At 47.2% G+C, this 13352-nt stretch overlaps 1 protein-coding gene across 2 annotated transcripts in view; it reads right to left on the reverse strand.

Annotated features, from left to right (window-relative positions):
- The window catches only part of SSH1 (slingshot protein phosphatase 1), a 76191-nt gene that overhangs the window by 10784 nt on the left and 52055 nt on the right, over positions 1–13352 (reverse strand). For both annotated transcript variants that reach the window (XM_025401866.1, XM_025401867.1), the window contains 4 exons: positions 12120–12248; positions 9023–9069; positions 7488–7634; positions 5712–5912 (listed from right to left, as the gene is read on the reverse strand). In XM_025401866.1, coding sequence (XP_025257651.1) covers positions 5712–5912; positions 7488–7634; positions 9023–9069; positions 12120–12248 — 524 coding nt within the window. The remainder of the gene's footprint in view (positions 1–5711; positions 5913–7487; positions 7635–9022; positions 9070–12119; positions 12249–13352) is intronic.

A 13352-nucleotide genomic window follows, 5' to 3' on the forward strand; every position in this document is an offset into this window, starting at 1 on the left:
TCTCGGAAAACTACAAAGTGTTTGTGTAGGTCAGTTTTTAAACAATTTCTTCTACTATGATGACATTGTTTTTATAATCCTTTTTTTTTTGAGATGAGGGTCTCACTCTGTGGCCCAGGCAGGAGTGCAGTGGTGTGATTGTGGCTCACTGCAGCCTCAAACTCCTGGGCTCAAGCAATCCTCCCGCTTCACCCTCCCAAGTAGCTGGGGCTACAGGCATGTGACACTATCCTTGGCTAATTAAAAATTTTTTTTTTTTTTTTTTTTTTTGTAGAGAGGGTCTTGCTGTGTTACCCAGGCTGGTCTTGTACTCCTGGTCTCAAGCGATCCTCCCTCAGCCTCCCAAAGTGTTGGGATTACAGGTGTGAGCCATTGCACCAAGCCCTATAATAAAAATGTAAGGCATAAAAAAAGAAGTTTACAGTGAAATAAGGTAACTAAGTCACCCTTAAGGACCTTAAAGTAATACCAATACAGGCTTGCAAGGGTTAAAAAGAGAGCGGTAAATGTAAGAGCACACTGTGAGAGCGCCATTCACCCTCTCTGCTCAGTGTGCACATTCCAGCCAGCAGCTATTCAAGGACACCGCCAAGCTGCTGTGAACCCAGCCTGGAGTGCCCAGCTTAGGCTGCAAAGGGCACTGAGTGCCTGGCAGGCTTGGGGAGAGGACAGTGAGATGCTCGCTCTTCCTCCTCCTCCTCCTTCTCCTCTGGGCCTTGCCTGGGGATCTGTCCAGCCCTTCTGACAGTGAAGGAGTCCACAGTTGGCCGGCGCTGTTCTTTGGACCCTGTTTAACCCTGCCAGGGCACTCCTGCATTCCCAAACTTGGCCAAGAAGCTGGTGGACTTCGCCTGTGGCTTCCTTCCAACACCGGCCTGATATCACCCAGGGAGGTCTGCTTCTCATACAGACTGACTAGAAAGGGAACCGGGAGAAAGTGACACCCAGGCTCTGGGCTTCCGACCTTAGAGCCTGGGGTACTGGAATCAAAGCGAGGACCTCCCCACCACCCCGTGTGGGCAACAGAACCGCAGCGCTTTTTGCACACAGCACCCTGACTCAGGCCGAGTGAGGGGCCGTGGTGTACCTCTCCCTCCTGCTGCCCACTGGCTGTGTGATGGGGGACAGGTCAGCCTCTCAGTGTCAGCTCATTATCCCTGCCCTGATCCTCGTAAAAGGGGGATAACCTGTACAGAACTTTTTAGGGTGGGAGTTCAGAGACTTTAAAATAAGCTACATTTATTATTTACCACAAGCCAGATCTGGAAGTATCTGTAAAGGTAAACTTGTTTAGCACTGCAAAAGGAAAATAAATCTTGGGACCCTAAACTCACTAAGCCAAAGGGAAAAGTCAAGCTGGGAAGTGGGTCACACAAATCTGCCTCCCATTTTGGTTCCTAAATAAGATGGCTACGAAGATGAAAAGCTACACACCTCCCTCATATCTTGCCCACAAGGAAGTTCCTTGCTGTCCCCAAGATCTTTATCCTAAAGCTTTTCTGTTAAAATTCACCATGGCAATGTAAATTGACCACTGTCTTCACAGGTGGGAGGGTGGGTGGGAAGGAATACAGAGGACAGGACTCAAAGTCATCGCTCTACCCGCCTGACACAAATGCATATCTGATTGTCTCCTCTGCACTATTGTCTATGTTATGCAAAAACGCAGATTCACAGAGCCAGACGAAGGCATGCAGGACTCTCTTCCCCCTACCCTGCCTCACATGAAAATTGTGTATTTCTCAGTATCCCACCCTTTCCCCTTAAAATTTGAAGCCCTCAAAATTATCTTCGGAGAAAGGCACAGACCTGTCTCCTGGGTGCTCATCCTTAACACTGGCAAATAAACCTCCTGAAATGATTGAGACTTGCCTGGGTCATTTTGCTTGATTGACAGACAGCACTTACGCAAACTTCACAGCAGCCCTATTGGGTGGGTATTCTTTAAAAACAATTTTTGAGGTGAAGTCTCACTCTGTCACCCAGGCTGGGGTGCAGTGGGACAATCTTGGAACCTCTGCCTCCCGGGTTCAAGTGATCCTCGTGCCTCAGCCTCCTGAGTAGCTGAGATTACAGGCACGCGCCACCACACCTGGCTAATTTTTTTTTGTATTTTTAGAAGAGATGGGGTTTCACTATGTTGGCCAGGCTGGTCTCAAACTCCTGACCTCAGGTGATTCGCCTGCACTGGCCTCCCAAAGTGCTGGGATTACAGCGACTGACCCTCAAATTTTTTTTATGGCTAAAATACATATAACATAAAATGTGGGCCACATGTGGTGGCCCAGCACTTTGGAAGGCCAAGGTGGAAGGATTGATTGAGCCCAGGAGTTTGAGACCAGCCTGGGCAACATAGTAAAACCTTGTCTTTACAGAAAATATGCAAAAAACTAGCCGGCTATTGTGCGCACCTGTAGTCCCAGCTGCTTGCGGGGCTGAGGTGGGAGAATCATTTGAACCTGGGAGGTTGAGGTGTCATGATCATACCCTGCACTCCAGCCTGGGTGACCGAGTGAGACCCTGTCTCAAAAAAATAAATAAATGAAACAAAATTTGCCATCCTGACCACTTTTTATTTATATATTTTTAAAATTTTTATTTATGTATTTATTTTTGAGAAAAGGCCTCACTCTGTTGCTCAGGCTGGAGTGCACTGATGCGATCACGGCTCACTGGGGTCTTGAACTCCTGGCCTCCCAGGTTCAAGCCATTCTCCTGCCTCAGCCTTCCAAGTAGCTGGGATTACAGGTGCATGCCACCACACCCAGCTAATTTTTGTATTTTTAGTAGAGATGGGGTTTAACCTTGTTGGCCAGACTGGTCTTGAATTCCTGACCTCAAGTGATCCACCCGCCTCAGCCTCTCAAAGTGCTGGGAGTACAGGCATGACCCACCACACCCGGCCTCATCTTGACCACTTTTAAGTGTACATTAAATACATTCATAATGTTGTGCAACCATCACCACCATCCAGGCAGCCTCCAGACTACAGTCTCCAGAACACTCTGTCTCTGGCAAAGCTGAAATTCAGTACCCAACGAATAATAACTCCTCATTCCCTTCTTCCTCCAGTCCCTGGCAACCACCATTCTACCCTCTGTCTCTATGACTTTGACTAAGTAGCTCATATGCATGGAAACATACAGTAGTTCTCTTTTTGTGATCGGCTTATTTCACTTAGCACAATGTCATGAAGGCTCATGCCTGTTGTAGCCTGTCAAACTTTCCTTCCTTCTTAAGGCTGTGTAATGCCCCACCGTATGAATATGTCACATTTTGTTTGTTCATCATCCATCAATGAACACTTGGATTGCTTCCGCTTTTTGGCTATTGTGGATAATGTTGCTATAAGCACTAATGTACAAATATCTCCGAGACACTGCTTTCAATTGTTTTGGATATATTTCCACAAGTGAAATTGCTGGATGATATAATAATTCTATTCCTTTTTTTTTTTTTTCCCTTAGACAAAGTTTCACTCTTGTTGCCCAGGCTGGAGTGCAACGGGCGTGGGGCTCACTGCAACCTCTGCCTCCTGGGTTCAAAGCGATTCTCCTGCCTCAGCCTCCTGAGTAGCTGGGATTACAGGTGCGCGCCACCATACCCAGTTAATTTTGTATTTTTAGAAGAGATGGGGTTTATCCCTGTTGGTCAGGCTGGTCTTGAACTCCCGAACTCAGGTAATCCACCTGCCTGGGCCTCCCAAAGTGCTGGGATTACAGGTGTGAGCCACCGTGCCTGGCCCCTAATTTTCTGAAAAACAACCATACTGTTTTCCACAGCACCTGTACCATTAACACCCACATTAAGGTGAGCATTCATTGTTTTTTGTTTTGTTTTGTTTTCTTTTTCAGACAGGGTCTTGTTCTGTCACCCAGGCTGGAGTGCAATGGCACAATCTCAGCTCACTGCAAGCTCTGCCCCCTGGGCTCAAGCAATCCTCTTACCTCAGCATCCCAAGCAGCTAGGACCACTGGTGCACGCCACCACACCTGGCTATTTCTTTTTGTACTTTTGGTAGAGACAGGGACTCAGCATGTTGCCAATGACAGCAATAGGAGGCAGAGAAATTCTAGGCAGACAGGGGCGGGTCCCTGGCAAAACCCAACCTTCAAGCCGAAAAGCCTGAAACCTGTGTCCCAGAGTAAGAACACTCATCCCGGTGTGCCTGCTCTTTCCCGACTGGCTCCTTCTGAATAATGTCTTTTTACCAATTGAATGTTGCCTTTTCCAAAACTACCTATAGCCCACTCTGCCCCCATCCTGTGCCTATAAAGACCACAGACTCAACTGGCAGAGAGAAGCAGCAGCTGGACATCAGGAAGAAGTGCCTGGACGTCGGAGAGAGGCAGCTTGATTTCAGAAGATGGAGGCTGGATGAGGCAGAGAGGTGGCTTGACCTCAGGGGAGAGCAACCTTCCCTTCCCATCCCTTTTCCGGCTCCCCTCTCTGCTGAGGGCTCCTTTCATCACTCAATACAATTCTCCACATTCACCATTCTTCAATTCGCCCATGTGACCTCATTCCTCTTGGGCACCAGACAAGAATTCAGGACACACCAGGTGTGAGTACCCAAAAATGCTGTCACACTGGCCCTTTGCCCTTGCTGGCAGAAGGCAGCTGCCTCACACGATGAAGCAAAGGGCCCACTGAGCTGGTAACACACTGCTATCTGCGGATGGCAGAGCGAAAGGATATTATACCACACTCTGAGACCTTGGGGTCACAGGCACCCGCACCCGGACGCTGCTGTGGGGCCTGCACAGAGTTCACTCTTGCCAGTGCCAAAGAGGCCAGTTCCTCCACTCACTCACTCACTCCAGTTCTTGCACTAGTTCGCTTGTACGGTCCCTCCCATGAGGGGTTGAGTGGGGCGGGCTGAGTAAATGAGGCACCCCTGTAAGAAGTCCCACAAAGGGGTCAAGAATATATACTGCATCAGCAAGGCTGGTCTTGAACTCCTGAGCTCAGGCGATCCACCTGCCTTGGCCTCCCAAAGTGCTGGGATTACAGGCGTGAGCCACCACCCCTGACTCAGTGTTTTAAGAAGCATTTTTGTTTAAGAGATGGGGTCTCGCTCTGTCATGCAGGATGGAGTGCAGTAGCACGATCACAGTTCGCTGCAGCCTCGAACTCCTGGGCTCAAGCAATCCTCCCATCTCAGTTTCCTGGCAGCTCGGACTGCGAGTGCCTGTCACCAGGCCCGGCTAAGGTGGGCATTAATTCTTAACTCAGAAGAGGGAACTGAGGCTCGGGAAGACTGATGAACTTGCCCTGACTTGCCCTGCTCATCAGTGGTGGAACCTGGTTGCTGTGCCTCTCCAAGTCCTTGGCTTTTCCTGCAGCAAAGCCGGTGCACAGGGCTTGGCACAAAGCAGATGCCCAGGAAGCGGGATGCGCACGTGCCTACGCCACACACATGAGGCCAGGCCTTGGCTTAGAACCTAGGCACCGTTCCCTCCGGCAGCAAAACCAGCTTTATGTGTGTGCCAAGAAAATCAAAACAGATCCCTCCTGGAAACCACTCATCAAAGCCGAAACAATAGTTGTTTTTCTCAAACTGGCTCCCCCTGAGAGGCAGGATTTTGGCTGCGGAAGCGGCTGCCGGGCCGAATGGGAGCACGCTCTGCTGCCGACAGAGGCCCGGCTGGCTTGGCCACACGGCCGCTCCAGCTCTGCCTGCCAACCCTTCTCTCCAGGCAGGCACCTACCTTGCGTCCAAGATGCCTTCATACTCAGACAGCTGCCTCATAAAGCCTGCGTTGGGACGCGTGATGCTGCGCTTCTGCTTCACGTAGTTATATGCTTTTTCCAGAGGCCAGCCGAATTCCTTCATTGCATAGGCTATCACTGTGGAAGCCGAGCGACTCACGCCCATTTTGCAATGCACCAGGCACTTGGAATGGTTCCTCCTGCAGGGGTGGAAGCAGTTAGGGAGGAGGGATGGGGGAGAAGCAGTGGGGAACGAGTTAAAAAGCTCCAACGACTTCATTTTCTCAGGTTTTACCTGAATCATTTTTTTAAACCCTGTAGTTATCTACCGCTGAAATCCTCCTACATCTTAATGTTTACGGAGCAGATGTCCACACACCCTCTAAAGGAAATACCACCACTGCAGAATCAATTAGCACACAATGGGATATCAAAAGAAATCTGTTCTGGCCTGGCCATGTTTTGTTTGCAGGGAGAGCTTCAACATTTGGCTGCCTTCAAGGACCAAGTGAGAATCTTCTCACATGGCTGGGATGGGCAAGGGGACCCTGGGATGAGAGTGGGCAGCTAACAGGATTTTTGCAAGAGCTCCTCAGCTGCTACAGCAGATGGAGACAGTGAATGAGTTACTGCAGAAAAATGGGGTCAGCAAACTGAAAGCTGCAAGGCCCTGGGGAGAGCGAGACGCTCTTCAGAGAGGAGGGCCAGGGAGCAGGAGTGAGGGCAGCCGCAGAGGAAAGCCAGGAGTGGGAGACGGGGCTGGCCCATTATTTGTAAGGAGGCAGTGCTGGCCCAGGCCTGGCTGATTTACCAGATATGGCCCGGGGGACAGTGTTTCTTTAAGTATCACTTGCTCAAGAATGTGAGGGAGCGCCAGGCCGGTAAGGGCAGCACCTGCGAAACTTTATTTGTACAGAAGGCAGACCCAGCAGGTGGGAGCCGGCTCTGGTTTCCTATACCCCAAGCTTGAAATTCTCCTGCAGATCTCAGTGGGTTTTTTCCCTCCTAACTGCTGGTCTGAAGTCACCGTCAAGGGAGTCTTGAGTATGTCTCCTGGGAATACAAGGGAACTAAGATTTGGTTAAGGACACATCATGTGGCTTTGACCCAGAGGGAGACAAAGCAGAAGAGGGTGATTGTCTGGACAGCATCTCAAAGGGTTCTCTTTTTCTGTTCTTGACTTCAGTAAGGCAGAGCTGTTTCGCAGGGGAATAAAATGAGCATCAGAGATAGGTGAAACCAGTGACAGGCTCAGGGGCAGTGGGGCTGGCCATGACCTCCGATGTGCTGTCCTGTTCCATGTGACAGTAACTCAGGGAGGGAAGATGGGCCGTATTCTTAGGGAGACAGTCCCAAAGCAGCTCTAAGCTGCATCCATGCATGTTGTCCTCTAGCCCGCCTTTGGCTCAGTTACTTCCTAGGGGTGGGGTCCCTGAGTGTCCATTTGGTATCTGGGGCTTGCCTGGAATCAGAGCTGATGATGACAACTGGGGTCAAGTGTCACAATCAAAGACAGGTGGGAGAGCCTAAGCTCAATAGGGACTCTACCTGGAGAGAAGCAACCACCTTTCTCCTTTGGTGCTTGGCGTCCTGCGACTAAAAGCATAGGTCCATCCCACATCAAGTCCCCTCCCACCAGCCGACTCCTGTGTCTGGAGTCCTGTTAGTTCCCCCCTCCCACCAGCCAACTCCTGCGTCTGCAGTCCCGTTTGTTCCCACTCTCCCAGCCTCCGCAGGTCCGTTTCATCCTCAGCCCCACCTCTCTGCCCACTTACTTTGCTTTGTTTATAAAATGATACGCTTCGTTCCAGTGGGCAAGGAGGTCTGTGGTCTCTTCGTCGTAGACTCGGATGTTATGATATGCAAATAAGCCAGGAAAAAAATTATCTATTTCTCTGGTAACATTTAAAATGTAATCAACCCTGCAATGAGAAAAAAATAAGAAACATATTTGGAGAATCAGAATGAGAAACAACGAAAAGCAAGGTAATAAAAAACTGGCAGAGAAAAGAAAAGGAAACACGCATTAACCAAGGGTCATATGTTCGTGGTGGGACTTTGGTTTTTCCTTAATAGCTACGTTTTTTTGTATTTTCTAAATGCCCTCTCGATGGTGAGAATGTTGTTATATTTATACTAAGAAACCAAATTATTTTAAAGACCTTATAAAAAGAAAGCTCAGTTTAAAGCATTCTGGAAAATTAAATATACGTATTACTTAAATTTATAACTATTCATAACTATTATAAATATACAGAGGCTTAAAAAAAATCCCAGTGTCTTCACTCTTAAAGAGCTAAAAAGCAGACTATATCCATCCATTACCTATATCCTTGGGAATTGCCTTAAATCTTTTTTTGAAAAAAGGCAAGACAGATAATTAAGTATTTGACAGGGTCTGCTAACCCAGGTTCTGTAGTTATCTAAACTTAATCAATACTTTTACTTCTGGAAGAAAATAATGTCAGGAGTTAGAAAACATCTCAAATAGGTTTCATAATATTTAGACATGCTTAAAAAAATACCTACGAAAATCATTAATTTATTCCCAGCAAGACGAAAGCACAAAAGGGTATGGCCTTACGTTTTAAGAGTACTTTCTGTTGAAATAATGCATCTTAACCGGTAGTTCTAAAGATGTATTTTAAGGTTTGTTTAGTCTTGATTTTTAAATGTGGTAATTCTAGAACGTCATTATGTCAGGCCCACAGAACGGTGATTTTGTGACTGTGTTTAAAAAAAAAAAAGTCCAGACATCTGTTCTTGAAGGTCTAGATTGAAACATTTTTCCTCCTTGCTGAGTGTTTGTCAGACTACGACAGGAATGTGCTTCTGGCCAACACTGAGCGTGAAGTTGCAAGATTCCCACCAGGCCCCAAAGCATAAGCTCAGATAGAGCCCAGAGAGGCCCAGGGATCAGAGCTGCTGACTAACGAAACAGCCAGCAGACCTCTGCATCCACACTAGGGTTTGCAGCAACTGTGCGGGGCAGGGAGGCCAGGGGGGAGGCAGCACAGGGCCTAATCAATATCCAGGCAGTCCTACAGCAATTAAGAGTGTAATTTTAAGTTTTCCTCAACCCACACAATCACAAGAGACCTCAGCACAATCTAAACTCCATGAATTATTCAGGGCGTGGTGTTTGGAAGCACATCTGTTTAGCTATGCACATCAACCCCTGGCAGCCACTTCAGAGACCAGGGTGCAGGCAGTTACAGGCAGGCAGCCCCAGGGTCTCCCCCTCCATGGCAGAGTGGAGGGTTTCTAAGCTGCCTGGAAGGACAGGGAAAGACAAGGGGAGGAGACTCACCCTGAGCCCTGCAGTTCCTCCAGATTGGATGCATTCCATTCAGAGCCCTGGGAGACAGATCACACAAACTCCTGTGAGTGTCACATGTCAGCCTCAGAGCTGCTCAGGGGATGCACGGTTTGCCCTAGCTCTGGCAGTGAGGTCTTACTTCAAGGCCCCTTGGCCTCAGAGAACAGAGAGAACCAGCGGCTGATATTCAAGGAGGTTCCTGAGTGAGTACTCACAGCATGGGAGGAAGGGAGGAAGGGAGGGAGGGACAGAGGGAGGGAAGGGTCCCGGTCCTCACTGGCCCCTTGGCCTTAGGGAAACACCAGGTCCAAGAAAACCTGCTCTCCGTCTCCCAACTTCCTTTCCTAAGAGTCCAGTGGGGTCCTGTAAGCAGAGGCGATGACCTGCGACCTCCCACCCAGGGAAGGGCATGTTCACAAGCCACTAATTAAAGCAGGAACCGTTCTACCTTCTGGGAAGTATTTTGGCAATACTGAAAAAGTTCCCACCCTCTGACCCAATAATTCCACTTACAAAAAGCTATCCTGAGGAAATAATCAGAATTCACACAGTGATTTAGGTAGGAGGATATTTATAATTATTTGTAATAAACCAGTGGAAACCACCCAAACGTCCAATGGGAAAAAATGAGTAAAATAAATGAGGCTGGATCTTCATGATGGAGTCTTTAAAACAAATAAATTTTGCAGAATATTTAATGACACAGGCAAATACCATGTAAGGAAAAAAAATTTAAAAAGAGAGGAGGATACTGGACTATATAAACATAAACAGTGTGATCCTTTCCTTCTCTGTTTCTTTTTAAAGAAGCTACATATGCATTTAAAAAACCCCCAAAAAAACCGAAGATGGGAAAATAAATATGCCAAAATGTTAACAGGGACTACCTCTAGATATGTGAGACTGGGAATGCTTTTTTCTTCTTTAGATTTATTTCTATTTGCAGACTTTCTGTAACATGTTTTAATTTAGTACTTTTAAAAGTACTAAATTTTTGTACTTTTCATCATTAGTATCGTTGAAAAACCTTCCATTCCCAAGCATTCAAAGGACATGGAACGGCGGAAAAAAAAAAAAAAAGAAAAGAAAAAATGATCACTTTCCTCTTAGGAAATGCGAACAACATAGTGTCATAAAGAGCAAAAGAGGCCGGGCGCGGTGGCTCAAGCCTGTAATCCCAGCACTTTGGGAGGCCGAGACGGGTGGATCACGAGGTCAGGAGATCGAGACCATCCTGGCTAACACGGTGAAACCCCGTCTCTACTAAAAAATACAAAAAACTAGCCGGGCGAGGTGGCGGCGCCTGTAGTCCCAGCTACTCGGGAGGCTGAGGCAAGAGAATGGCGTGAACCCGGGAGGCGGAGCTTGCAGTGAGCTGAGATCCGGCCACTGCACTCCAGCCTGGGCAACAGAGCCAGACTCCGTCTCAAAAAAAAAAAAAAAAAAAAAAAGCGCAAAAGAATCCACCTTTGTCTTCCTTGTAACTTCCTTTCCCAAGTTCCCAAGAGGGCAGACCCCTCAGGACCAGGGGTGGCAGGGCCCTAAGCAAGCTGGCAATGTGCGACACTAGTTGAATTTTCATATTTGAGGGTGAGGCCCAAACATAAAAATTCCTTTAGTATCTCTCATGGAAAAAGTGACATAAAGCACCGAACCACACTAAAAAAATAACGCGAGCGCCACTGAAGCTGTGAGCATCCTCTTGCTGTGACTGCCACCTAGTGGAGAAAGACAGGACAGAGGTGCCTTCTGTTCCCTTCTGACCAGGGAAATCAAGAGACTTCCAGAGAGATCAGTGCCCACAACTGCCCACGGCTTTCAAATCCACACATGTACATACATCTTAATCAATAACTATGAAATCTATATAGATTTGTACACAGAAATATATTAAAAATACACATATCTATATATCTACATAGATATCATGACATACACATAACTCTTAATTACTTCCTACAGAAAACAAAATTTACTAAAATTTACTAGCACTAAATTTACTTCCTTAGCTTTCCCAGGAAGCGCTTTCTCCTCTAACAATGGTTACCATTTATTAGCACCTACAGAAACTGCACTCGGTGCTTTAAATATGTATTTTTTGTTTTATTTTATTTAAAAAACCTATTTTTTAGAGACAAGCTCTCACTGTGTTGCCCAGGCTGGCATTGAACTCCTAGGCTAAAGCTATCCTCCCGCCTCAGCCTCCTGAGTAGCTGGGACTACAGGCATAAGCCTCTGTGCCCAGTTTGTATTTTATTTAATCCTCATAGTCATCCCTTGGGGTATAGGATGAAGAAAAAAAGAGGGAAAGTGACTTCTTCCAAGCCATATAGCTGTTGAGGCTGAGGAGTGGGAACCCGGGCCCTGGTGGGCCTTGATCTTCATTACACCACCAGGCCTCTCTAATTTCAGTAACGTGCCTTCCTCTATAGCCTCTCTGACTTTGAAAACCTGCCAGTTGCCTTCTATGGAGATTTACAGCATTAAGATAATCTGAGCTAGCCGCGGAGGTGCACAGAAATCAGTACAACCCACCCAGAGCTACAGGACCAGGGTGAAGGCTTCCAGCGGCCCTGGAGCCGGGCATGGAAAAGCTGTCTGGGCAAGCTCGGCGGGAGCTCCGTGTCAGCCGTGTGATCTCTCCTCCCTGTTGTTTCTCATGTCTCACGTCTCAGGATGTCTAGGCATAATTCTGGGGTTTGGTGAGGATGCTTCCTTTAGTAACTGGGGCTTTTTTAGCCCACAAACCACTTGGAAGTAACGGATGGGGCCTATGTGTTGGTGACCGAAGAAGACAAAGGGTTTGAGGGAGTCTGAAACACATGCCAGCTAACTAGGCTAAATAGCCCCCAAACAACTCCCCGCAGCTCAGCCGGGAGCCACGCCTCAAACAGCTGGCTCAAGAGCACATCAGCAGGCTGCAGGCCGGGGAAGGCGCCAAAGAGGGGCGCTCCTGCCAGCCAGGATGGAGGCTCCGGCAACTTAAGTTTTTTGCCTGCTTTTTCTCCTGGACTTGCTGCAAACTCCAAACAACCAGGGTCTGATTTATGTCCCCTAAACCAGATACTGCCAGGGCCATGCCTCTTACGAGATAAAGATGATCGAAGATAAGGGAGGGCTTGTCCATTTGTCCCAAGATAAGTAGCATCTCGTTGTCTATGAATTCCTTGAATTCCTTCAAGTTACAATTCATCTGTTTCTCTAATTCATTACGGATCTGTGGAGTAGAAAATATTAGGAAAAGTGATTTGTTAAAGAAAACAACTGTCCGCCTCAAAAGAATTAAAGTTACAATACAAACCGTGGCTATTTCCAAAAATGGTAGTTTTTTTCTCTTTCAGGGTAATACATTTAGACACACGCAACATACATGCGTGGGTGGCAGGAATGCAGGTTACTCAGCTTAGAAGTAAACTCAACTGGGTTAAGTTTATTATTTCAAATAAGGAATTTGATTTCCATGAGATCTCTTCTACCAAGTTTAAAGTGCTTTTGCTTTTATAATTAAATGTCAAATACATCAAATAATCTAAAATCAGTTCTATCTTTCTTGGAAAGATATCACAATATGATTTTTAAAAAATGTATTCATTAATTAAAAGACAGGGCTGGATGGAGTGGCTCACGCCTGTAATCCCAGCACTTTGGGAGGCCTTGGTGGGAGGACCGCCTGGAGGCCAGGAGTTCAAGACCAGCCTGGTCAACACAGGAAGACCAAGTCTCTTAAAAAAAAAAAAAAGAAAAAAGAAAAAAAGAGATTATATATGAACTTTTAAAATGTCAATTTTAACCTCTTAGATCCACCCAGTTTAATCTCTTATTATAGTTCATTGCATGCTTTGAATAAAAAGCAATGGAAAAAAAAGTGATCCAGGAAAAAACATGAAAAGGTAAAAAGGGAGAGAGAAATTATTCTAGAATTTGATACTTGCAGGTCAGCTGTTATCCTGTGGAAAAACAAGTCTGCTGTCTCCTCCATAAAACCCAAGGTAGGCCGGGTGCGGTGGCTCAAGCCTGTAATCCCAGCACTTTGGGAGGCCAAGATGGGCGGATCACGAGGTCAGGAGATCGAGACCATCCTGGCTAACACAGTGACACCCCGTCTCTACTAAAAAGTACAAAAAACTAGCCAGGCGAGGTGGCGGGCGCCTGTAGTCCCAGCTACTCGGGAGGCTGAGGCAGGAGAATGGTGTGAACCCGGGAGGCGGAGCTTGCGGTGAGCTGAGATCCGGCCACTGCACTCCAGCCTGGGCGACAGAGCGAGACTCTGTCTCAAAAAAAAAAAAAAAAAAAAAACCCAAGGTAATAGGGAGCGGAAGAG

This window comes from Theropithecus gelada, chromosome 11 (genome assembly GCF_003255815.1).
Source record: "Theropithecus gelada isolate Dixy chromosome 11, Tgel_1.0, whole genome shotgun sequence".
In the NCBI taxonomy this organism is placed as follows: domain Eukaryota; kingdom Metazoa; phylum Chordata; class Mammalia; order Primates; family Cercopithecidae; genus Theropithecus; species Theropithecus gelada.